This window comes from Mesocricetus auratus, unplaced genomic scaffold (genome assembly GCF_017639785.1).
Source record: "Mesocricetus auratus isolate SY011 unplaced genomic scaffold, BCM_Maur_2.0 Super-Scaffold_4256, whole genome shotgun sequence".
NCBI lineage: Eukaryota > Metazoa > Chordata > Mammalia > Rodentia > Cricetidae > Mesocricetus > Mesocricetus auratus.
In genome coordinates, this window is record NW_024429182.1 from 131,713,628 (window position 1) to 131,739,661 (window position 26,034).

Sequence of the window (26,034 nt, forward strand, 5' to 3'; positions counted from 1 at the left end):
GTTCCCCCATCATGACTTTAACACTCCCTCAACCTTCAACAGGACTCCCGGAGTTTGACCCAGTGCTCGGCTGGGGATCTCTGCATCTGCTTCCATTAGTTACTGGATGAAGGCTCTCTGATGACTATTAGGGTAGTCACCAATCTTATTACAGGAGATTGCCAGTCCAGGCACTCTCTCCACCTCTCCACTATTGCTAGGAATCTTAGCTGGTAGGGTCATCCTTGTGGAGTCCTGAGAGTTTCCCTGGCACCAGGTTTCTCTTTAATCCCAAAATGCACCCTCCATCAAGACATCTCTTTCATTACTGTCCATGTGGCCGTCTCTTAAGAGTGGTTTGTTTCTCCAGTGAGACTCCATTGCAGAAAATGAATTTGTCATTTGCAAGTGGTTATCGCCTGGAGATGGTGTTGGGCTAGGAATAGGGACGCGTGTCCACTTCTTCCCGCTCTAGGACCCCATCTGATGCAGACCCATGCAGGTTCTCTGCTTACTGCTACCATCTCTGTGAATGCTATGTGTCAGCCTTGTCGTGTCTAGAAGGCTTTGACTCCTTGATGTCCTCCATCCTCTCTTACGTTCTTCCCTCCTCCTCTTCTGCAGAGTCCCCTGAACCCTGAGGGAAGGGATTGAGTGTTGCAAAGTCTCTCACTCTCTGCATAGTGTCTGGCTGTGGTCTGTGTATCAGTTCCCATCTGCTACAGGATAAACCTTCTCTGATGATGCCTGAGCACGGCATGGGTCTGAGTATGGCAGAGTATATTTTAGGAGTCATTTTATTCCTATGTTCCTTTATCGGAACAGTCATGTTTGGTTATCTCTTTTAAATAGTGTAGTTAGAATCGCAAAGAACATGCACACTACTGAATCCCCTCTATCTTAAAAAGGAATGTGTTGACTCATCTAATGATGAAACCTGTTTCATCCCTCGGTTTAAGGCAGTGGTTCTCAACCTTCCCAGTGCTACAAATACAGTTCTTCATGTTGTAGTGACTCCCCAACCCAACAATTATTTTCATTATTACTTCATAACTGCAATTTTGTTACTATCATGAGTTATAATGTAAATATCTGTTTTCCAGTGGTCTTAGGTGACTCCTGTGCAGGGGTGTTCAACCTCTCCCACCCCACCAAAGGGGCCCCGACCCACAGGTTGAGAACCACTGATCCAAGGCTGTCTCGATCGTGTTCTTGCTCCACTCTGAGGCCACTCTGCCTCTCTGTTTGCAAGTCTTTCAAATGGAGTTCTAAATTTTATTCTTTTTTCCACCTTTACTTGCACACATATAGGAAAGCTGTATGTCTGGGATTTAAGCACTGTCCTCACACAGCTTTGCACAGTAAACATGCACAGTAAGTAAATGAGCAGGCTGGCGTGTTTCAGTCCATGAGTGGACAAAGCAATCACATGCACTTCTGAGGACGGTCGTGGCAGAGTTAAAATATAAACACATGGCAGGTGTCTGGCATGCATCCAGGGTTTAATAAGTGTAAATATAGACATAATATTTCAGTACACTAATTTTTACAGCAGGACATGTACTACATCAGTCCTCCCCTTCTGCCTCCCCTCCTCCTCCCTCTTTCCCAATTCTCATAGATTTTTCAGCAATCCATGTTTTTTCTTGCCCCTTCTTTCCATTTCCCACAGGTTTCTGTTTTACATTCAGCTCTCTGCTTCAGATTTCGGTTGCTGTGTGTCTGAATTCCACAAGCCTAGTGGCTCAGAACACCACAAAGTTAGTATTTCTGAGTTTCCATGGGTCAAGAATCTGGGAACTTGGTATCACGTCTTCTGCATGGGTCTGAATGCTCTGCAAAGTCGTGCACAGGTCATTCTAATAAGTTCAGACAAGAGCTAGCACAAGAGTAGAAAATGGAACTTCAATTTTAGATAAAGAATGTAATGTTTTGGTAAAAGTGTTGGAAATTTTAATTCAGCAGTACTTTTAGAAGAAGAGAGTGCGGGGGCAGGGTAGAGTGAAAAGATGCTTCAAGGAGGAGAAAGTACATGAATTAATCTTAATGTTCGTGAACAGATATAGTCGTTCAGGAGATAGTTGATCAAAACTTAATGATAAGGATGTATACATCTTACTCGTAAAATTCTTCTGTACTGGTGCAGCTTTGCAGAACTGTGTGATGTCCTGAAACACCCTGCCCCGAGTGCATGTTTTTATTTAGCCCTCCTCCCTGCATGTGGACAGGACTGTGGTTGAGATGGAACCCTTAAGTGAGTTACACTCTTGACAAATGGGAAGGATTTCATCACCTACAGTCACAAGCTTCTTATCCATGGGGATGCACTGTGGGAGGTGTGTTGGCAGCTCCACTGTTGAGCAAACCTGTGTGGAGCATCATAGACTGTGCTTACACAAACCTGTGTGGGGCATCATAGAATGTGTTTATATAAACCTGCCTTTAAGCCACTCCTTGGTGTGTGTGTGAGAGAGAGAGAGAGAGAGAGAGAGAGAGAGAGAGAGAGAGAGAGAGAGAGAGAGAGAGAGAGAGAGAGAGAGAGAGAGAGAGAGAGAGAGATCGTGTTTGGTGAGTGTCCTGGCCTGGACTGGCTTCCGATTCCCAGTCTTTCTGCTTCAGCCGTCCCAGCACTGAGATTACAGGCATGCGCCTTGTGTGCCTTTGTGACCTGATCTAGACAAGCCAGATGAATATAATTCCTGCTACCATCTCTGTGGCAAAATAGGCAGCTTTGTACTTTTTAAATTAATGGGTGTGCATCCTAAAATAATGATTAAAAAGTATAGAACATTACACTCCAACCAGCAACACTCTAGATTCTGGGGTACCCACTATCATATATGTGATCCCCCATTGGTATAAATGTGTTCTATGTCCTGGATCAACTTGATGAGGAAAGAAGGGGGCGTTTCCTGGGTGGGCCTAACCTGCTGAGTACCTTAGACCATAGCTCATGTCAAAGCTATGAGGCATGAGAGGAATTGTCTGGGTTTAACTGCTGACCATGAGGGAACATACAACCAGGCTGGGAGCAGACAAGAAAATGAGGATCATGTCATGCTACCCCAAAATAACCAAGCTTGGGAAGTGGCTCTCTGCCTCTTTAGGGCAATGACTTTGGCTTTCCTTGGGGATTTGCTACATTAATACTGGATTCAATGAATACTTTTATTAATGCATGTCTTCCTTCTGGATAATCCTTTTATTCCTTACATGACCCTGATATTCCGCAGTGACAGTGTCATTTGCTGCACCGAAGCTTTCCAGTTTCATCAGGTCCTGTGACTGTAAATATTTGTAGCTGTTGGTCTTAGCGCCCGCTTTTGTGTCTTGTTCAGAAAGTCCTTTCCTGTGCTGATGTGTTCAAGCTGATCCCCCACGTTCTCTTCAGTCAGGTTCAGAGTACCAGGCCTTACGTTGGAGTTGAGTTTTGTTCAAAGGCACAGATACGGATCTATTTTCATTCTTCTACAGGCAGCCATCCCTTTAACTACCAACATTTGCTAAAGATGCCTCCTTTTCTCCAGTGTGTACGCTTTGCTTCTTTGTTCAAAACCAGGTGTCCAAAGGTGTATGGACTTATGTCTGTGTTTTCAGGTCAATCACATTGATCAACCTGTCTGTTTTTATGCCAATACCATGCTGCTTTCATTACTGTATCTCTGAAGTATAACCTAATTGACATGTGAAGCAAGCATGTTTCTAATTTAAGTAAAAATTGTAATGGAAAAATAAAAAAAAAGGTCAGTAATGGTGATGCCTCCAGCAGTTCTTTTATTATTCAGGTTTTAGGATTGTTTTTAGCTATCCTAGTATTTTTCTATGTGTCTGTGTGAAGTAGAAGTGTTTTTCATGAAAAATTACGTTGGGTTTTTAATAGTAATTGCATCAAATTTGCAGATTGCTTTTATGCCATATTAATTCTGCCAACCTATGAGCATGGGGCGCCTGTCCATCTTCTGGTGTCTTCTTTCATTTCTTCTATGTTTTTATTATGCACACCTTTCACTTCTTGAATTAGAATTATCCCAAGATTCTTTTTGAGGCTATTGTGAATGGAGTAGTTTCCATGATTTCTTTCTTGGTGTGTTTGTTGTAAATGCTACTTATATTTATGTGTCAGCTTCATAGCCTGTCATTTTGCTGAATATATCTTCTAACCGCGTAAGTTTCCTGTTGTATCTTTAGGGTCTTCTGTGGATAAAATTATGCCATCTGCAAATAAGGATCTCCTTGATTGCCTTCAGTTGTCTTGTGGCTCTAGCTAAGACTAAAGCATTGTACTGAATGGGAATGAAGAGGGTACCAAAACTGGGTTACCTTTTTTTGTTGTTTTCCAAGGGGGTACCATAGACCCCTCAAAACATTGCAAGCTATTGTTGGTGCTATTGGTTACCTTATAGAACTCAGTGGTAAGACCCTATTGCTGAAGACACCACATACTTGAGTTATAAAACATGGAGAAATCTAGCTGGTTCTCTACTAGATGTTTCATCCGCATTGGCTAACTTTCACAGTGATTGAAGGTACTGTGTCTACTACTGGAGGAGAAAAGTCATCATCAATCTCATCCAGATATTGTACCCCAAGAGCTACAATAACAGCCAAGTTAATAAGATATTCCAACAGGTGCAATAGAGGCATGAATGTTATGGAAATAAGCAACTACTTTCTAACTGGATTTAAGGCCTACTCCTTGATATGGAACCCATACCTGATACTCAATGAGGCTATGAACCTGTGGCTAGATAGGTTATGGACTCTAGGGAAAACCTGTTACTATTATTCTGCCAAATGAGCATAGCAACAAAATGACTCCTAATGACATATTGCTATAGTCATAGATCAGTCCATTGCTTAGCCCTCACCAGAGAAGCTTCTTCTTTCAATAGATGGTAATTAACATGGGGACCTACAATGTAAAGAGAATAAGAGACATCAGAATGCTCAACCCTAAATATGATGTTTGTATTACTTCTCTCTCCTCAAGGCTTAGGGATCTATGCTAAAGATGGAGGAGAAAGATTGTAAGAGCCAGAGGTGACAGATGACTTCAAGGAATTAATGTTTTTCAGATACAATAGGGCAGATGAACGTACCATCTTACAGAGATTGTGATAGCATGCACAATGTGACAGCAAGCTCAAGCCAGACAAAAGGGAATTCTACCCTGAACTGAGGGGTCACTGGCATTTGACAGCTGCAGGGAGAGAAAATGTCAGTTTTCTTCAATAGAATGATACCTGGTCTATCAATCACATTCCAAGGCAGGCCCTGTGCCCCGTAGTAGTTAGTCGACACAAACTGGACTTGATTTTTTTTCAGAGAGAGGAAAACTAAAAAAGTTGAGTGGGTGGGAAGGCAGCAGGTCTTTAAGGAGTTGGGAGAAGAGGATATCTTTCTATCTATCTATCTATCTATCTATCTATCTATCTATCCGTCTGTCTATCTATCTATCTATCTATCTATCTATCATCTATCATAGAACCTTCAAAGAGTATATTTTTAAAAACTTAAAATATAGCTTAAAGTTAAGAGTAACAGAGAAACAGAGATAGCCGTTATGGAAAGGATGAGGAGGGGTGAGAGGCAGAGGAGAAGGAGTTGCAAAGAAATTTCCCCAAACAAAGGAAAATATCTGGCCTTTATATCCTTTTAAGGGGTGCCAGGAAATTCTGTGCCATGTAATGTAGTCTGGGTTAGCCTATGTGACAATCAGCATGGGAGAACCAGGTACAGGGTAGGACCATAAATTAGAAGTTATAAAACCATAGCACAGATAGATTTGGATTCAGTTTTTCCCCTCAATATATGTTTTTATTTAAATTAGAAACATGAATGCTTCACATGTCAATCCCAGCTCCCTCTCCCACCCCTCCTCCCTTGTCCCTCCACCAGTCCCCCTACCCCCCACCCAAACCCCATATCCTTCCCCAGGAAGAGTGAGGCCCTCCTTCGGGTGGGGATCTCCAAAGTCTGTCATTTCATCCAGGGCAGGACCTAGGCCCTTCCCTATGTGTCCAGGATGAGAGAGCATCCCTCTATTTGGAATGGGCTGCCAAAGATCATTCATAAACTGAGATAAACACTCATCTACTACACAGTGATTTCTGTGACCTCTTCACTGACACTACGTTCATGGAGTCTGGATCAGTCCCCTGTTGGCCTCTCATCCATCAGTCTGAGATTCAAGAGCTCCCCCTTATCTGGTCAGCTGTCTTTGTGGGTTTCACCTTCATGGTCTTGACCCCTTTGCTCATCACTCCTCCATCTTTGACACTGGGTTTCAGGAGTTCAGTTCAGTGTTTAGCTGTGGGTATCTGTCTCTGCTTCCATCAGTCAGTGGATGAAGGTTCCAGGATGGCGTATAAGGTAGTCATCAACCTTATCATCATGGAGGGGCTATTAATGTTTGCCAGTTGATGTTATCCTTGTAGATCTCTGGAGATCTCACTAGTGTCAGCTCTCTCCTCAAGACTGTAATGATTCGATTTATTATGGTAGCTCTCATCCTACTCTCCTCTATTCTTGCCTCGACTCAACCTTCCTGCTCAGAGCTTGGAAAGAGAACAGGACCTGATTTCTGTGTCTGTGAGATCTGGTCCCCTAGAGTGACGGGACCCATGAGAGCACACTGAGGGCTTTCTTTGGAACATTATGAGCTTGGTATACTGGTGTAGCCCCTCCCACACCATGGAGGAAATGGTGTGGAGGAGGCTGGGGCCACAGACTGGAAGTAGCTGGTAGTGAGAGGGGATGGTGAGGATTGAGTTCAAGAGGAGGCAGAGTCATGGGCAGGGCTGGCGTGACGGGGAGTTTGTTTCCTGGTGGTAGAGCAGAATGAAGGACCGCACAGCTGGGCAAGCCTTGTCATGTGGCTGAGAGCCAGACAAAGAGAGGCACACAGAGTAACATAAAGCTGGGAGGCAGGAAAAGGAGGGTCCATCCCTCTGCGGGAAGCTGACCAGGAATGACTTGACACAGAACTGCAGTCTGAAGCACTGTGTGTGTTACAGCTCACTAGGCATCATTCATCCCAGGCAGATCACTGACTCCATTTTTGAGGCATGGAGCTTCTTGGCGGTAAGCTGACTTCGCAGTAACTGTTGGGCACACCTGCCATGTGTTTGGGGGAAGTAATTGAATTGGCTCTCATCTTCCTTCTAGAAGGACGAGCTCCACTGCTTAAAATGTTGCCTCATCATTTGCCTTTGAATCGGATCTGATGATCCGAACAAATTCTTGATTGTAGGCATCAAAGGAACATTCTAGCAATAGGAAGACAAGATCTGCAGAGCTCATATATTCCAGGCCTCTCTGGCCAGCCGTGGTACCGTCAATGGAAAACACTCCTGGCACTAATAGGGCCATTACTACCTGACAGTCTATTACCCTCTTCATCACCGTCTGCAGTACGAACTTCTGTCTCAATTCTAATTTTATCTCTGCCTCTCCTAGGTTGGGTAGGGAAGCGGGAAGAGCGAGTTGGTATCCTTGTAACCGACATGCTTGAAAGGTGAAGCCTCCTCTCTGAGTAGCAGCAGCACCCCGCCTCTCCCATTTTTGCCTTTTCTTTCCACAGCTGTTTAATTATATGTTACTCCTCTCTGACCTTCTGCAGTTTTTTTCCCATATTCTTGGCAAATTGTGGACTTTGAAGAACAAAACTGTCAATTAAATGGGTCAGCAGTTTCACTGCGTGGCAATTTCACAGCTAGCTTGATTCACAACCCTTTTCCTTTTAGGCAAGGCATAAAAAACCTGCAAAACTACCAAGCCCCCAAACATGCCATAGCTCCTCACTGGAAGCTGGAGTTGGGCAAAAATACTTCAAACTAAGACCAATAGTCAAGGGACAGAGCATAGGCTCTGGAATTCTTTCTGCTGTGCTCTGAGGAATAGGTCTACTTCCCCTGAGCAACAAATGGACACGGGCAGGTGTCCCTACAGAGGGAGCTTCCCTCATCTGAGCTTGCACATCCTCCTCTGAACTGTTCTGGCCCTCGCTGTCCTTGAACTCCCCCCATGAATCAACACTGGGAGGCAGGAACTGGTGTCTTTGCATTAACACCGGGAGGAGGAAGCCTGCTGTGTCTAGAGTATGGAGAAACAGTGGTAGATATTATAGAATCCAGCACCCCACTCCAGGTAAAGTAGCATATGCAGTAATTTGGATCTTAAATATCCCCTAGAGGCCAATGCATTGAAATCGCAGTCTCTTGGGTGGTACTGGGGATTGCATTCAGTCCTTCTGGTTGCCCAGCAAACCGTCTGTGCCCTGTATAATTATCTCAGGTATTTTGTTATGCAGATATGCATACTACATATTAACCAACTGTTGCTACTACACCATATTAGCACCCTGTGGCTTAGATAATGTAATACTTTTCCCTCACAGTTCTAGAGGTGACAAAGGCCAAGGTGGAGTGCCAACATGGTTTGTGTCTCATGAGGGTTGGCTTCCTGGCTTACAGACATTCACCTGTTGATGGCCCACAAGAGCTTTATTTGGCACATGTGAAGAGAGGGGTGAAGGGTGAGAAAGGGAGAGCCTCCTCTCCTAAGGGCAGTTTATCATATAGGTAGTGGCAAGTGAGTGATGCTAATGTCTGGGCATAGAGGAAAGCAGGGGATATTCTATTGGCCCAACATACAGATGATTCAGTCCAGCTTTGCCTCTTTGGCCCTTGAACTATATAGTGAGCTCAGAAAATGATGGCAATCTTGGTGGGAGTTTGGAGGTGGAGGAGTGGAGTTGGAGTTTGAAAAGTCAAGCAGGAGATGGTGATAGGAATTGTAACAAGATGTCCGCTAGAGAGATGGCCCTGCGACATAACTTTAAAATGACTTGAGACTAAGTGTCTATCTATCTGATGATGATGGATCTGGTCTCACAGAGACTGTGGGGGATGTTTGGGTCTTAGAGCTAGAAGTCAAGTGCATGGTTCTAGGGAATCTAGGCAAGACTTAGATTCAGATGCCCAGAGGCCAGAGACATAGAAGCCCAGGGCCTCCCCAGCAATAGAGAGAGAATATCAGGAAGAGGATACTGGACACAGGGAGGGGATAAAGGTTGCAACGTCTGTACTGGAGGACTTATGCACTTTGACGAAAGCCTGTGGGGTGTAAGATGTGGTTCTTCTGGCTGCAGCCTGTACCTGTGGTGGTTTGAATGAGAATAACCTCCAGAGGTCCATATGTTTGAATGCTTAGTCATCACTTGGTAGACCATTTGGGAAGGAGTAGGAGGTGTGGCCTTGTTGGAGGAGATGTGACACTGGGAGTGGGCTCTCATGATTTAAGAGCTCACACCAGACCCAGTCTCAGTCTCCCCTCTCTCTCTCTCTCTCTCCCTCTCTCTCTCTCTCTCTCTCTCTCTCTCTCTCTCTCTCCCCTCTATCCCTCCCTTCCTCCCATCCATCCATCCCTCCCTCCCCTTCTTCTTCTCTCCCTCTCTGTCTGCTGCCTATGCAGGCTAAATTGTTCCAGCACAATGCCTGTCTGCTCCCCACCATGATCTCCATGGTCTAACCCTTAAATCTGTGAGGAAGCCCCCAATTAGATGCTTTCTTTTGTAAGAATTACTTTGGTCTTGTCTATTCACAGCAATAGAACAATAACTAAGTGTTGAGTGAAGTCTTCCCGCCAGCCTGATTCCAAAGCTGCATCAGTCCCAAATGAACACACAGGAGGCTAAATTATGAAGCTGTTGGCCATTTGCTTGGTTTCTTACTGGCTATTTCTACTTAAGAATTTACCCCATAATTGTTAATCTAAGTATTTCTCTTACCGGAGAAAGGGTCCGGACCTTCTACTCCTTTAGTTAAAGGTACAATAATTTCTGCTGGGTCTCTTCCAGTCAGTTGATGACGTCTTAATTTACCTTTTAATATCAAATCAGAGATCTTTTCTATAAATATTTTCAGTTTTTTATTCTGTTTATGTGGCAGAAATACCCATTCTAGTATGAACTAAGGCAGTGACCAAGCAGACTTTGTAGCTCTGTCTGTAGCATGATCCTCAAAGTCTGACTGGCCCTTGTGGAGTCCCAGGGGAACAGTATCCAAGGCTTCCAGTTGGGTCCTTGGCTGCCTGACCCAATCTCTCAGTGGCAGGTGTGTGCGATCCACCTTTCCAGGATCTCCTGTCCAAATAGCTTATTTATGCTAAGGTCTGGAACAGCAAACCGGAGCCTCTTATCCTGCATCTGTTTAGATACAGGGGTGGGCTGGTGAGAGGTGAGATGGCCAGGAAGGGGTAGCATCATTTGGAAAGTTGAGATTGTAAGAGGAACACCAGGTCTTGGAGGTGATGTCCTCAGATGCATTTGGAATGTGCTGAGTGGGAGAGCAATAGATACCAGAAACAGAAGCCACAGGCATTGTGATGCCTAGCAGGTAGGACAGAGCTCTGGGCTGGGGATGGTTCTTAGGGCTGCATAATAGCTAGTTTCCCATGTGAATGAGAAGAGGAGACAAAAGTCTTGGGTACCTGGGATCAAGAATTAGGACTCTAAATTGATGCTGAAGAGAGCAGCTTGGGAAATGGGGAGATTAGGAGGTGATGGAAAACTACAGAGCCTGGAGGGGTGGCATCTCTTTGGTGGATAGTCCTTTGATGGGCAATGTGGAGCAGTCCCTTATAGCATTTGGTGACCTTTCTGTGACCTTGGGAAGCAGAGTTTCTGTTAAGTTGTAGAAACTGAATACAGATGTTGGATGGGAAGAAGCTTTGTCTTTGGTTATTCCTGGACCCAAGGAGACCAAGATATATGAGAACAGAGCCAGTGTCTTCCCTGATAAGTAGACTTTAGGAAAAGACGGGCCTGGTCTAGATAAACATCACACATTTGAACAGTGGTTTTCTAAGGTACACACACACACACACACACACACACACACACACACACACAGTGTATCAGCGTGACAAAGATGACATGGGAGAAGAGAAGCAGGGTGACAGTCGGGTAGAGGACAAGGATAATGGCAGGGCTTGTTCAGGAAAGGGGTGGGCTTCTGGGACTTGGTGCCTAGAAAGTTCCAAAGCAGTCTAAGGAGCTACTGCTTGTTATTAAGGTGGGAAGCTTTGCTGACAACACAAGGGCCTGAAGGGGAGTTGTGTGAGGGGCAGCCGCATCACTCTCCAGAGTGGTCAGGAGTAAGGAGTAGCCTAGTCTTTGCTCCAAGGGTGTCTCCCAGCCTTTCTGTGATTTTATAGAACTAAGCCAAATAAGTTAGAGGACCGGGGAGCACTAAGCAGCTTCATGGGGCATCTGGAAGCCCATCACTCACATACCGTGCAATGCAGTACATGATGCAATCAGCTCTGCAGTGCATGGCTACCTTGAGCAGTCAGGTCAGTGTGGCCACGGGGGCTGTAATCATCTGGAATGGAGACCCAGCTCATGGGAACACCACTGTTGTATTGTATGGATTTCACATGTCCTTTCGTGTGAAAGTTGGTCTGAAAGATGGCCATGTGTCTTACCTCCCTCTCCTCTCCTTTCTTCCAGGTGCTGCTGTCTGGACTCATTGGTGTTGTCTCCTGGAAAAGGCCTCTCTCACTTGTGGTAAGTGGCATCTGGAGCTCCAGGTGGCCTTGGACAGTGCTTTGCCTGTGGAGGAGTGAGTGTGGCAGAGGCAGTGGCAGCCAGCGATCAGCTATTGGCGGGAGGTGGTGTACATTGTCTGCTACATGCTGGTGGCAGACTTTTGTACATAGTGTCTGCTTGTGTGCTGATGGGCTCTCAGGAACTGCTGTGCATTGGCATGCTCTACTTCCCAGCATGCCCCTTGAGTGATTCCTAAGGCTGTCCTACCACATCCTTTATCTATTGGCTTTGATGACATCCCTTGAGGACATACTGAGAACAAAGACATTTTGAAAGTCTGAATGCTGATTCTTTTTTCAGCCACTAAGATCTCTTCGTGCATGTGCAAATACTTACACAGGAGCATAGGAACAGCACACATTCTACCAGGGTTCAAGACATGTTAGTTTGGGGAAACTTTAGAAATTGCATGGATAATATATTCTTTCTTGAGTGGAATCATTACTGGGCAGGGCGAGGAGGCGTGGACCACACCAGGGGTCTGGAAGGATGATGGGTTTTCCCCTCTGAGAAGTATCCCAAGCATATCGGTGTGTATTGATCTGTAGCCTGGTCTTCTTGGTGTATGCATTAATATATTGATGTGTCTGTGTCAGGACTAGAAGGAGAGCTTTGATGGGTTCTGAACAAGGCTGTGTGGTCATGTTCGCCTTTTGTATTAATCAATTATTTAAAATCTTGTTTTAAGTCATAAGGCTTGGAGATAATGATGCATACTAAATATTAATGGAAATAGGGGAAAAACAAATGTGTATGTGGAAGGTACTTCCTTCACGCATGTGACTGTGATATTCTGAAATGGTGTCAGGGGAGACAGTGGATTGAATTCAGTTCCGCTTCCTCTTGTTCACAGGAGAGATTTCCTTATTTTTTTTAATATAGAAATTTCAAATGTGCAGAAAAGTGGAGAGAGAGGCTGGCATACTGAATCCTGGAGTGCCCTCCATCCAGCTTCAACAACAGCAACAAAACACCAGATTGTTCTTTTTTCTTCTGCATGCTCTACGTGCCGGCTCCCGGCCCTCCCCTCTCTTGGATGGATGACCTTATGGCAACTCCAGCATGGGTGTCAAGAAGCTGGCTTCGTGTAGGATGGGTTGGCAGTGCACACACTGGCTAGAGCCCAGCCACAACTTCTGAGCTGTCCTTAGCAACACAGGGACAGTCTGTTCCATTCCTCCACATTCCCCCACAGGACAGGCAGATTAAGACCTTGGATGCTAGCTGCCTAGCAAAAGGAAACTATGTTCCTTAGGATGGATGTAGAAACATGCCACTTCAGTCACCCAGCCACCCACTCCCCCACTTCCTGTCCCAGTCCCAGAATGGAGGTCCTCACAAGGTGGCCATGATGCAGACGCCTTAGGAACACCTTATGGATGTGGCTCAGATGCATCCTGGGAAAGCTGAGGAGGTTTTGGAGCCTGGCTTAGGGAGGAAGGGATGGCAGCAGCTGGGCCTGTGGAGGCAGTGTTCCAAGTGCTGGTTCCCGAGTCCTGCTGGGTGATTGGTGTCGGAGCAGCTGCTCTCTGGAAGGTGCTCACATTCACCTTGCTGTGATTGATCTCCTCCCAGGGCCCAGCTGGAGGATGGAGGACTTCACTAGGGAAATGCTAGCCACTGTGCCAAACTCCAGATTTTTAGTAGCTCTAAACAGTGCCGATGTACTCCCAGTGGCTCTCCAGGGCAGATGCTTCCCTCAGCAAATACTTTCTCCACCGAAGGTTTCAGAGAGACTGTGGGTCTTAACATATGAGGGTCCCCATGTTCCCTAAACCTGTGGAGTTTCTGGGATTCAGTGAGGATACGGCAGAGGTGGGGTTGAGTCTACTTGACCTAACAGTTAGGCACATCGTGTGCATCATGTGTGTATCCCATGGCATGTGTGTATCCACGGCCATTTCTTGTTACACAGAAGGCTTGCAGATGCTGCCTGTCTGGACAAACACTTCTCAGAGGCAGCTGCACCCTGTGGAGGGAGGGAAGTTGTGGTGGGTAGTTGTTTGTCTCTCCCATAAGAATGTGCTTTTGTCTGTGCAGAATCCATGGATACAGAGACCAATTCTCCATATCTATGTGTCAGTCAGGGGTCCCCAGAAAATACAAAACGCAGTCTAGCTAATTTCTGCCTGCTCATCTATTAGGGTATTTACTTTAAAGAATCTCATGAGATTGGTCACAAGGCCAAAATCTTATGTGATTTCTTCCATTATGTTGGCGTGTCCACTGGTATTGTCATTGTGATATTTTGTTTGGGTGAGCATGTTAAGATTTTCTGGATGCAACTTCCATCACATATAGAAAACACCATTTCACAGCAGAGAGTGGGGTCCTCTGGGTCTTATAATCTTCTGCCCCCTCTTTTGAGCCTTAGGCATAAGGGGTTGCATTATAGATGAATGAATTGGAGTTGAAACCAGTATAATTTCTAACTGTATCCTAATACTTGTACCTTTAGATGCACAGATAAGTGTAGCTCTCTCCTCTCATCAAAGAATCTTCTTTTTGCTATGGATGGAGACGACTTCAAAAATCTACAACTTCCCAGAACATAGAGAACGACAGACCTCCACGTCTTGATTTCTTTTCCTCAAGCCCCTGTGTTTACCTTCTCCCTAATGTGACCCATCTTTCTGGAGGTGCAAACTGACAAGGTCACTGTGAGGTTTCTAGCTCGTTCCCAGGGAGATCACTGGCTTCCTCCTTCTTTGTGGTGACAGCCACAGGGAGTTGACTTCTGTGAAAGGGGAGTGTCCATGGTGCTGGTTAGAAAGAAGCCATTAGATGCCTGCTGGGGTCACTGGGTGATTTCAGGGATGAGGGACCTTGCTGGGGGCAGGGATGGGTGTGTCCAGAGCTCCACTGCCAGCAGCATCCCCTTGGAGACTCTCACACATGGGCCGGTTATTAGCTGTGCTGTCCCTTCCCTTACATGGGTCTGAGCCTCTACACCAACTGTGGGTTGGATGACAGAGTCAAGACTTCTAGCACAAAGCTGGTGACACACTGGAGGAAGGGTCTGTTAAGGAGGAGGGGAAGGGGCAGCAGCCATCTGACCAGCACTTGGGGAAGAAGACCTTACAACATAGTACAAGAGGGAGAAGGAGGGAAATGGTGCACGTGCGTTCGCGCGCGCACATGCACTTGTATGTGTGTGTGTGTGTGTGTGTGTGTGTATGCGCATACCTGTGTGCACGCCTGCATGCATGTGCATATACACACACTCCTTCTGTAGTATTCTCTGAGAGCCTTCTCAGACACTGAAAGCCAGTGACAGCAATGACAACAAAGATAGTTTTTTTTCAACCTGGTGTCATTGGTCATATGAAATGAGTCCTATGATTGAGGGACTTGTCCTCTTTGCAGTAAGCGAATCCCAAGTTAGTACCCAGACCACATGATTTGACAAACGACTCAAGAGAAGCACCTGTGGCACTTGTGATCCTAATGGTGACACTCCTGTGTGATCGCAGGTAGCATGATTTAAAAAGCTTATGTAAACTAGCAATAAGTTGGACCCTGCCTCCCTACCTTACTTGTAATAATACTATTAAGAGACTATTATATGAAAAATTAAAATTTAAAAATAAAATAAACTCTTTGTCCTCCTCCCCAAAAGACACTATCCATGAGGTTGAAATATTTTTATACATAGCAAATAACAGATGATCTCATATATCACAAGGCATCGTGAATCTATTTTAAAGAACCCTCGTCTGTAGTGATATAGGTACCAGAGAGATTTAGGGATGTATTTAGCATTGCTTGCCTTTTATGACACGAATCTAGCTTTTTGGTTGGCTTCTTTATTTGCTGTTTCTTCTCTTCATGCGACTGCTTTGTTGTTTGTGGGTTTCTTCATACATGGATCCTTTTCTCTTTTAAACAAATATTTTATAATGCTGTTGTCTTTTAATTTTTGCTTTATTCATTTATTTGCACATGTGTGTATGTATGTGTGTGCATGTGTGTGCATGCTTGTGTGTCGTGCCACCAGTGAGGAGGTCAGAGGACACCAGCAGGAGTCACGTGGGACCTAGAGATCAAACTCCGATCTTCAGGCTTGGCAGCATATGCCTTCTCTTGTTGAGCCATCTCTCCTGCCCTGTCATTGTTTGTTATTATTATTATTATTATTTTAAGCTTATAAAATCTGTTTAGTTTTTTCCTTTTATGTGGCAAAGTTTTATATACCCAAGGCTATTTGTGCCTCATCATGTTGTCAAGTGTGAGTGGTCACTGCCTCAGTAGTGGTTTTTGAATGTTAGCGTTTCTCCTCAAGTGTGAAGTGTTTTCCCCTCCCATTCCTGGATGTGAGTCTGTTTATTGAGATCTGTGCTGTGGAACTGACCTGTCTGTCTGTTCTAAATGTAGAACCATCTACTTAAATTGACCAATCTTTCTAAAAAGTCATGCTTTTGTTTTGTGAATAATTTTCCTGGCCACTTCTGTATGTTTTTCTCTTCAATAAAGCTTAGAATAAATATCTAAGGTTGCCTAGTGATTGTAGATTTTTTTCCATCATGAATGAATTGATTTAATCGATGAATCTCTGGACAAATGATACCTATAATATTGAGAGACATTTTTTGTTACAATGTCTGAAATGCTATCAATATGTTGACCTTAGATCTGGTTAACACACACTGCAGAGAGAGACTTCACTCATGATGGTTATTTGTTTATTCAATACTTCAAGAAAATTTGGCTCCAATTTAAAAACAAATTATCTCTTCTTTGTCCTTTTCTGTCTGTCTTGAATTCCAGGCAGACATTACACCTGCTAAATTGACCTAGGGCCTTTAACGTTTTCTATCAGCTTCTTGTCTTTTTTCTTCCATTCTGGGTACATTTCCTCTCTTTTATTTTCCAGATAGCTTATTTGGGCTTCAACTATATCTGTTCTACTGACTGGTTAAGCCTAGTGTTGAGTTTTTCATTTTGACAGACAGCTATGCAATTTGCTAAGAACTTCCTGTTGTTCTGGAATGGCTTCCCCTGCCCCCATAACATCACCCATGTTTTCTGAAACACACACCCACAGGTCAGTTCATATTCTTTCTGACCCAGGCACTATTTTTTTTATCCATCAGCTCAACACCAGTGATCCCTTCTTGTCCCTTTTCTATTCCCTGAAGAATTGCTAACTCTGTGAGTATAAACTGAGTCACTTATAGACATCATGTAGTTGGGTTGTGTTTTAAATATACGTGTTGCTGATGTCTGCTCCATAATTGAAGGTATTTTCCACTTAACATAAGTTCTGATAAGGATGGATCATGACTCTCTTGCCTTCTGAGTGTCTTGTATTTTAAACTGTTTGTCTATTCCTCTGTTATGGCCTTCTTTTATGTTTCCTAATGCACTACTTTATATTTTTAGTTGTGAGCCTAGCCTTTAATGGCTGAACCATCTCTCAAGAACTAGTATACTACTTTAGTTCCCCTATTTTAAGAATGTATTTTTGCATTTTTAGTTATTGTCCTTGATAGCAAGATGAACATCATAACATCTAGTAGCATGTTTCAGATGAGTGCTAACTTAATGTCAATACTATACAAAAGCCAGCCTTCTGTAATTCTGTTCTTCCTTTTTAATGCTGTTTTAATACCAATTAAACCTTTGTGTGTGGTGTGCCCCTCACGCCAACCTTGCAATTATTGTTTTATTTGGTCATCTTTTAAATCAGACAGGAGAAATGGTATGTTTCTGTGTAATACTATCTATTTCCCTCACATCTTATAGGATGTGTCTCATAGCAATTTCTCTTACTTTTTATTTTGGAGTGCCTCCAAAATTTTCCTTCATTTTAAATGGATGGTTTTGCTATATAGCGCATTCTTGATTCATAGGTTTTTCTTTTTATTCTATTTTATGGCCTTAAATATGCCCCATGCTGCTCTTTATCATATATGATTTACGAGAGACTAGCTCTTGATCTTTTGGGGAATCCTTTTTGAGTTATAGTCACTTATTCTTGCTTCTGTAATTTCGCTTTAACTTCAGCTTTGACACCTGACCTAAGACTTGTTCAGGTGTCCATCCTTTGAAGTTTGACTGACTTGAAATTCCCTGGTCTTGGAAGTTTAGATTCATGTCTTCTATAAAATTTAAGAAATTTGGGGATAGCCCTACTATATACAGATGATAAAAGGGCTGAGAAAGAAATCAGAGAAACATCAGCCTTTATAATTGCCACAAACAACATAAAATACCTTGGGGTAACGCTAACCAAACAAGTGAAAGACCTGTATCGCAAGAACTTTGAATCTTTAAAGAAAGAAATTAAAGAAGCCCTCAGAAAATGGAAAGATCTCCCATGCTCTTAGATAGGTAGGATCAATGTAGTAAAAATGGCAGTCCTGCCAAAAGCAATCTACAGATTCAATGCAATCCCCATTAAAATCCCAGCACAATTCTTCACAGACCTTGAAAGAACAACAATCAATTTTGTATGGAAAAACAAAAGACCCAGGATAGCCAAAACAACTCTGTTCAACAAGGCAACATCTGGAGGCATCACCATCCCTGATTTCAAGCTCTATTATAGAGCTATAGTCCTGAAAACAGCTTGGTATTGACACAAAAAATAGACAGGTAGACCAATGGAATTGAATTGAAAACCCTGATATTAACCCACACATGTATGAACATCTGATCTTTGACAAAGAAGCTAAAAATCTACAATGGAATAAAGAAAGCATCTTCAACAAATGGTGCTGGCATAACTGGAGGCTGGCATGTAGAAGAATGCGGATCGATCCATGTTTATCGCCATGCACAAAACTTAAGTCCAAATGGATCAAAGACCTCAACATAAATCCAGCAACACTGAACCTCTTAGAAGAGAAAGTGGGTGGTACCCTTGAACAAATTGGTACAGGAGACAGCTTCCTGAACATAACACCACTAGCACAGACAGTGAGATCAACAATTAATAAATGGGACCTCCTGAAACTGAGAAGCTTCTGTAAGGCAAAGGACACAGTCAGCAAGACAAAAAGGCAGCCCACAGAATGGGAAAAATATCCACTAACCCCACATCTGTCAGAGGGTTGATCTCCAAAATTTACAAAGAACTCAAGAAGCAAGTCTCCAAAACACCAAAGGATCCAATTAAAAAGTGGGCTGCAGAACTAAATAGAGAATTTTTCAATAGAGGAGTCTAAAATGGCTGAGAGGCACTTAAGAAAGTGCTCAACTTCCTTAGCCATCAGGGAAATGCAAATCAAAACAACTCTGAGATACCATCTCACTCCTGTCAGAATGGCTAAAATCAAAAACACCAAAGACAATTTATGCTGGAGAGGATGTGCTGAAAGGGGAACACTCCTCCACTGCTGGTAGGAGTGCCAACTTGTTCAGCCACTTTGGAAATCAGTATGGAGATTCCTCAGAAAAATGGGAATAAACCTACCAAAAGACCCAGCAACTCTAGGCATATATCCAAAAGATGCCCATTCATACAACAAGGATGTCTGTTCCACTATGTTCATAGCGGCATTATTTGTAATAGCCAGAACTTGGAAGCAACCTAGATACCCCTCAACTGAAGAGTGGATAGAGAAAATGTGGTACATTTACACAATGGAGTACTATTCAGCAGAAAAAAAAAACAATGGAATCCTGAGATTTGCAGGCAAATGTATGGCACTAGAAGAAACCATCCTGAGTGAGGTAACCCAGTCACAAAAAGAGAAACATGGCATGTACTCTCTCATATATGGAATTTAGACATAGATCTGGGGAGTGCCAGCCTACAATCCCATGGCCAGAGAGTCTGGGAAACAGAACCTTCATTCAGTGGCTGATGGAAGAAGAGGCAGACCCCCACAGCTAAGCACTGAGCTGAACTCAAGAAAGCCAGTAACAGAGAGGGAGGACTGATGACCAAAGGGATTAAGACTGGGCTGGTTTAACCCCCAGAAACAGCTGACCTGACAAGAGTTAGTTCTTGAATCCCAGGCTGATGCCTGGGAATCCATCATGGGACTGATCAGGACCCCCTGAATGGGGGTGTCAGTGGGGAGTCCTAGGTAATCTATTGAGCCTTGGGCAGTAGATCAGTATTTATCCCGAGTATACCAATGGACTTTGGACTCCCATCCAACAATGTGAGATGCACTCTCACCCTGAACTCTTGGGGGAGGGTCTGGGCCCTGCCCAGGATGAAATGACAGACTATGTACACCCCCATGGAGGGCCTCACCCTCCCTAGGGAAATGAGGGGATATTGGGGGGGGGTTGAGGGGAGGGCACGGGAGGAGGGGAGGGAAACGGAGAGGGACCTGGAACTGACTTGTGAAGCAACCTTGTTTCTAATCTAAATTTAAACTTAAAAATGAAAAAAAAATACAAAAAAAAAAAGAAATTTGGGGCCATAACTTCTTCAAACATTCTTTCTAACCTTTGTTTCTCCTTCTCTCCTTCCCTGTCTACACTCTCTTCATGTGTATTTTAGCATCCTGGGTGGTGTTCCATGCGTTGCTTAAGGCAGTGGTCCTCAACCTTCCTAAGGCTGCCACCCTTTAATACAGCTCCTCATGTTGTGGTGGCCCCCAACCATAAAATTATCTTTGCTATTACTACATAACTGTAACACTGCTGTGAATAATAGTGTGAATATCTGTGTTTTCCTATGGTTTTAGGTGACTTCTCTAAAAGGATTATCTGCCCCCCCCCTCAGGTGCTGCAACCAATAGGTTTAGAGCCTCTGGCTTAATGTCTGTAGTCTTTCTTGGTTCTTTGTTCCCCTTCTGTCCGAACTGGATAATGTCAATTAGCTGGTCTTTTCGGGTCTCTGATACTTCCTTCTGCCTACACAGTCCTGCTGGTTTACTTCTCTGAAGAAAATTTACTTTGAATCTCTTCAGCGCCATAACATGGTATGGTTGGTGCTCTCTTAGGACCACTGCCTGTTTTTTTGGTATTTTCTACTTGGTGAGACATTATCATTGTCCTGTTTTTTTTTTCTTTTCCTTTAGACTTTTTTTTTCTTAACCAAGGTTTCCTTTAGGTCTTTTCAGTGTGTTTAAAAGAGGTAAGCTGAGGTCTGTAAGCCTCCCATCTGGCTTCCTCGGGGACGGTTCACATTGATTGTTTTCTTTAGCATATGCCTGCCTTGCTGTATTGTTACATGTCATAATTTCCTGTTGCAAATCAGACACTTTCAAAAATATATCATGTCACCTATGGCAATTAAATTTATCCTTCCTCTTACTTCTCTCTCTCTCTCTCTCTCTCTCTCTCTCTCTCTCTCTCTCTCTCTCTCTCTCTCTCTCTCTCTCTCTTTCAGACAGGGTTTCTTTGTGTAGCTTTGTAGACCAGGCTGGCCTCAACCTCAGAGGCGTTCACCTGCCCCTGCCTCCTGAGTACTGGGATTAAAGCCATGCGCCACCACCGCCCAACTTCCTTCCCCATATTTCATTGTTGATAACTGTTTATTGTAGATTTTGTCGATTGTTTGTTTAGTGATTTCTTTTTCTTTTTTTTGCATCTGCTTGCCTCTGCCTCCCGAGTGCTGGGATTAAAGGTGAGCGCCACCACTGCCCAGCAAGAACAAAATATTTTTTTCTTTTTTTATTATTTATTTTTAAATTTAAATTTAAATTAGAAACAAAGTTGCTTCACAAGTCAGTTCCAGGTCCCTCTCCGTTTCCCTCCCCTCCTCCCGTGCCCTCCCCTCAACCCCCCCCCAATATCCCCTCATTTCCCTAGGGAGGGTGAGGCCCTCCATGGGGGTGTACATAGTCTGTCATTTCATCCTGGGCAGGGCCCAGACCCTCCCCCAAGAGTTCAGGGTGAGAGTGCATCTCACATTGTTGGATGGGAGTCCAAAGTCCATTGGTATACTCGGGATAAATACTGATCTACTGCCCAAGGCTCAATAGATTACCTAGGCCTCCTCACCGACACCCACATTCAGGGGGTCCTGATCAGTCCCATGCTGGATTCCCAGGCATCAGCCTGGGATTCAAGAACTAACTCTTGTCAGGTCAGCTGTTTCTGGGGGTTAAACCAGCCCAGTCTTAATCCCTTTGGTCATCAGTCCTCCCTCTCTGTTACTGGCTTTCTTGAGTTCAGCTCAGTGCTTAGCTGTGGGGGTCTGCCTCTTCTTCCATCAGCCACTGAATGAAGGTTCTGTTTCCCAGACTCTCTGGCCATGGGATTGTAGGCTGGCACTCCCCAGATCTATGTCTAAATTCCATATATGAGAGAGTACATGCCATGTTTCTCTTTTTGTGACTGGGTTACCTCACTCAGGATGGTTTCTTCTAGTGCCATACATTTGCCTGCAAATCTCAGGATTCCATTGTTTTTTTTTTCTGCTGAATAGTACTCCATTGTGTAAATGTACCACATTTTCTCTATCCACTCTTCAGTTCTTAACTTAATTCTGTAAAGTAGTGTTCTTTGTCAGGCATGCTGCTGAATTACCTATTCAGTAAATCTAGTAGTTAGCTGGATCATGGTTAAACAAAAATTCCTTTAAAGGCCTGTAGCCAATGCCTAGTCTTTGCTAAGGGACTGTGTGTGTGTGTGTGTGTGTGTGTGTGTGTGTGTGTGTGTGTGTGTGATGGGAAACACCTTGGACATACTGCTAGGCATCTGACAAACTGCTTTAGCATTCACTCACGTTGAATCCTAGACTCAGAGCTACAGTTCAGAAATGTCTCAAGTTCATCCTGGGCATAAACACAACTCTTCATATCCAGGTGGTATGCTGTGTTTCCAGAAGTATGCTGGAGCTTTTCAAAAGCTTATGGTCATTTTACTCCCTAGCTTTTACTAAAAGCCTTTTTTTTTTTTGGATGTCTTTTCTAATCTGCCCTGGATATTATCTACTACTTGAGCAACTACAGCATGGAAACACTTACCTATAACTGTATGTGACAGTTCTCTCCCAGGGGCCAGACTTTTCATACTGGGTGGGTTCCAAGTAATGTAAAGTATAGATTACCATTGAGAACAGCCTCCAAATAACCACTAGAATGGCCATGTGACAGTTGTTTGTGAGTGACCGAACACAACCTGGTTTTGTCTTCTTCCTTCGGGTGGCTTTGACTTGTCCTGGGAATTTGAACTGATGGTTTTCTAGACTAAGAAGAGTTGTGGTATGGAGGAGGGCAAGACAAAGAATCATAAATTACAACTTTCCAATTCAAGATTCTGCTTTTTACCTTGAAAAAGAGAATCCCAAGGTTGCTTGAAAGATTCTGGATTACATCCAGAGTTCCCAGCAAAGTGATCCCAGCAACGCCTCTGGGAATTCACATCTTTTTATGCAGCAGTGAATTTTCAGGTCTTCACTTTGCCATTTCTCCTGATGTCACCCTGGAGAATCCCTTTCAGAGTTGTCAGCTGGCAAGCTGAGAAGTGAGATCTGTCACATTCACCAACTGAAGGCGCACCTGGGAAGTTCATTTCTCTGGCTTCATTGAGCTCTGGTCTCTTGGCATCTCCTAGTATGACCCACCCATTGTTCAAAGGTGTCACTGGGAAGATGTTGGAGCCCTTCCTTATCCTCTTGAAGTGTTTTAGTGTTGCACTTTCTGTTACATTGTTTTTTATATTTTAAAAATAGGTCTTTGAGACTCTCCTACAATGTGTTTTGACCATACTCACCCCCCCTCCCCCAACCGTCCCAGACTCACCTTCGGAACCCTTCTCACACCACTTTGTGTCTGCCATCTCCCTTCCCCCATCAGAGCCTGTTTGTATTGCTCAGATTATTTTTGAACCTGGCTTTTGGAGTGTGGTTAGTTGACTGTCTCGCTCCCAGCAGCCAAGAATTGCCAACCGCTTCTTGGCTAACTTCATGCCTAACTCCTCTTCATGCTGGGGTTCAGCCTTACACAGGCCTTGTGCTTCTGTCACATCTGTTGTGAGCAGCTGCCCTGCGGTGTCTGGAAGACACCGTTTCCTTGTAGCCATCCATCCACCACCTCTGGCACTTACACTCTTTGTGCCTCCTCTTCCACAGTGGTTCTTGAGCCTTTGGAGGAGGGAGTGAGGTATACACATTCCACTTAGGGCTGGCTGTTCTGCAGTTTCTCACTCTCTGTGCCTCGGCCAGTTGGTGTGTGTCTGTGTTGATCACCATCTATGGCAAATAGAAGCTCCTCTGGTAAGGATTGAGAATTGCCTTAATTAGTGACATAATCCAGGAGAGTAGACATTGTTTTAATACGATGTCCTTTTAACAGAGCAATAGTAGTAGGTTCTCTCTTAGGGCCTGTGACCTGTCCACTCTTAGGTTCTTGGCCCAGTAATGGTAACAGGTATGGGTTTCATCTTGTGAAGGAGGCCTTAAATCCAATCACAAAGTACTTGGTTACTTGTATGACAACCCAGCCCGCATTGTACCTGTTGGCACATCCTTCCAGGTCCACTGTTATTTTAGTACATATAGGGTTCACACCTGAGTAAGGCTGATGATTACTTTTTCCTCTGGTAGCATGCATAGCACCTTTAGATCTGGGAAGCCTAGCCAGTAGGGATGAAGCTTCTAGGTCATTACTGTAAGCGTTTCGTCGGGATGGATCAGGACAGGATGGAACAGGAGTGGGTCAGGTATTCTGGCACTCGGGAGTCACAGAATACTCAGTGACACAGCTCAGGTGGAAAGGTATCCTGGAGCTCGGGAGCCAAGGATACTGAGTGTTACACAGCTCAGGTGGAAAGGTATCCTGGAGCTCGGGAGCCAAGGACCACCACAGGTTGCAGTAAGCTTGGCAGCTTACAGCCTTGCCTCAGAGAAAGGCTTCTCCGGTGCATCAGCTCCGCTCCGGCAGGACAGGGTCTTCCAGCTGGAGATGTTCGCCTAGTGTAGCAGTTTTGCTCCGCAGGAGGTTTCTCGGGCGAAGTTGCTACAGTTCAGCTCTGCTCCTGGAGAGCGGAGAGCAGGGAGCCGGGAGCAGAGTGTAACAACTCGGCTCTGCCAAGGAAGGTTTCCGGGGCAAGTGTTACAGCGCTGCTCGCTCTGCACTGCTCTGCTCTGCCCAGGGTCGCCTTTGCTCTGTTGCCGCTGCAAAAGAAGATCTTCACCCGAAGCTCATCCAAAGGTGTTTATTGGAAGACAGCTGGACCAGCCAAGCTGAACATATACAGGGTTTATATAGGGATTCCTGGGATTGGGGGAGTTTTTCCAGAGTAGGGATTGGTCCGATTTCAGTGCTGAGCTCAGATTGGCTAGAGCTCTGCTCCGGGATTGGTTACTTTTTTACACAGGATTAGGGTCAGATTTGGCTCTGGTTTCAGGGCCAACGTGTGTTTCTTTCTCTGGTCCTTTTTAGCCCTTTGGCTCCAATTTTAGGGCCAGGGTACATTTCTTTCACTGACTCTGATTCCAGGGACAAAGTGTGTTCCTTTGGCACTGGTTTTAGGGTCAGGGTACATTTCTTTGGTTCTGGTTGCAGGGTCAAAGTGTGTTTCTTTGGCTCTGCTCAGGGTGTGTTTCTTTGACTGGTCCCTTTTCCCTACATTCCCCCCCTTTTTTGTTTAATAAAACTGGGGTTTGGAAAAGGGGCGGTGTTATCATTAGACTACTTCCTGCTGAATGGGGCGTCGAGGTTCATGGGGCAGTCTTCATCTCTGTCCAGATGTGTCCAGGTGTTGTAGCTTTCTGGTTCCTTAGCTAGGGGCTGATAACCCTGTAATAACAACTGGTTGAAAGTTTGGTTAGAAATTTTTCGAACTTGTTGTTGAAGGAATCTAGACAAAAAATTTATAAGACAGGGTGCCACTAGTAGAATTAAGAATACAGAGAGAAGAGGAGTTAGAAAAGGTAGCATCCAGTTCCATATTGGATTATTAGTGATCCACTGGCCAGAGCTATCAAGTTGTTCTTTATATTTTTGAAGGTCTGTTTGAAGTTGTTGAATTTTATCCTTTACTATTCCTGACTGGTTAATATAAAAGCAACATTCTTCCCCAAGAAAGAGGCAAAGTCCACCTCTTTCTGCTGTTAGTAAATCTAGTCCTCTCCGATTTTGTAGTACTACAGTGGATAGGGAGTCTATCTGACCCTGAAGGGTGAGGATGGTTTGAGCTACCTGTTGGAAATCCTGGATGAATTGTGAGGAAAGCCTATGGTACATCATTAGGGAAATAGTTAATCCTGCTGTTCCTGTGGCCACACCTGCAGTTATGCTCAGAGCTGCCATGAGGGGTATGATCTGAATTGCTCGCTTGTCATGTCGTCCTGCTATAAACTTAGTGATGGGAATTGGTAGGGGCTCTTCACCAGGTATCACTCCTAATTTAGGGAAGAGGAACACCAGGGTACATGTCCCAGACCAACTGGCAGGCAGGCAGTGGTATACCTGTGTGCCACAGAGAATCGACGAATTGTGAATATTTGGACATAGGGGCTGTGTGGTAGTATTAAGCGTTATGGTATTGTTGCAGTCTTTAGAATCTACAATGCCCACAAGGTGTGTTCC

The 26,034-nt window shown here is 44.3% G+C and overlaps 1 protein-coding gene across 3 annotated transcripts in view; it reads left to right on the plus strand.

The window, feature by feature from the left end:
- Window positions 1-26,034, plus strand: part of Fam189a1 (family with sequence similarity 189 member A1) — a 409,697-nt gene that overhangs the window by 165,197 nt on the left and 218,466 nt on the right. For 2 of the 3 annotated variants that reach the window (XM_040730819.1, XM_005084412.4), the window contains exon 2: window positions 11,492-11,548. In XM_040730819.1, coding sequence (XP_040586753.1) covers window positions 11,492-11,548 — 57 coding nt within the window. Of the gene's footprint in view, window positions 1-11,491; window positions 11,549-26,034 lie in introns of those variants that run through there. The other variant, XM_040730821.1, reaches the window with a different exon arrangement.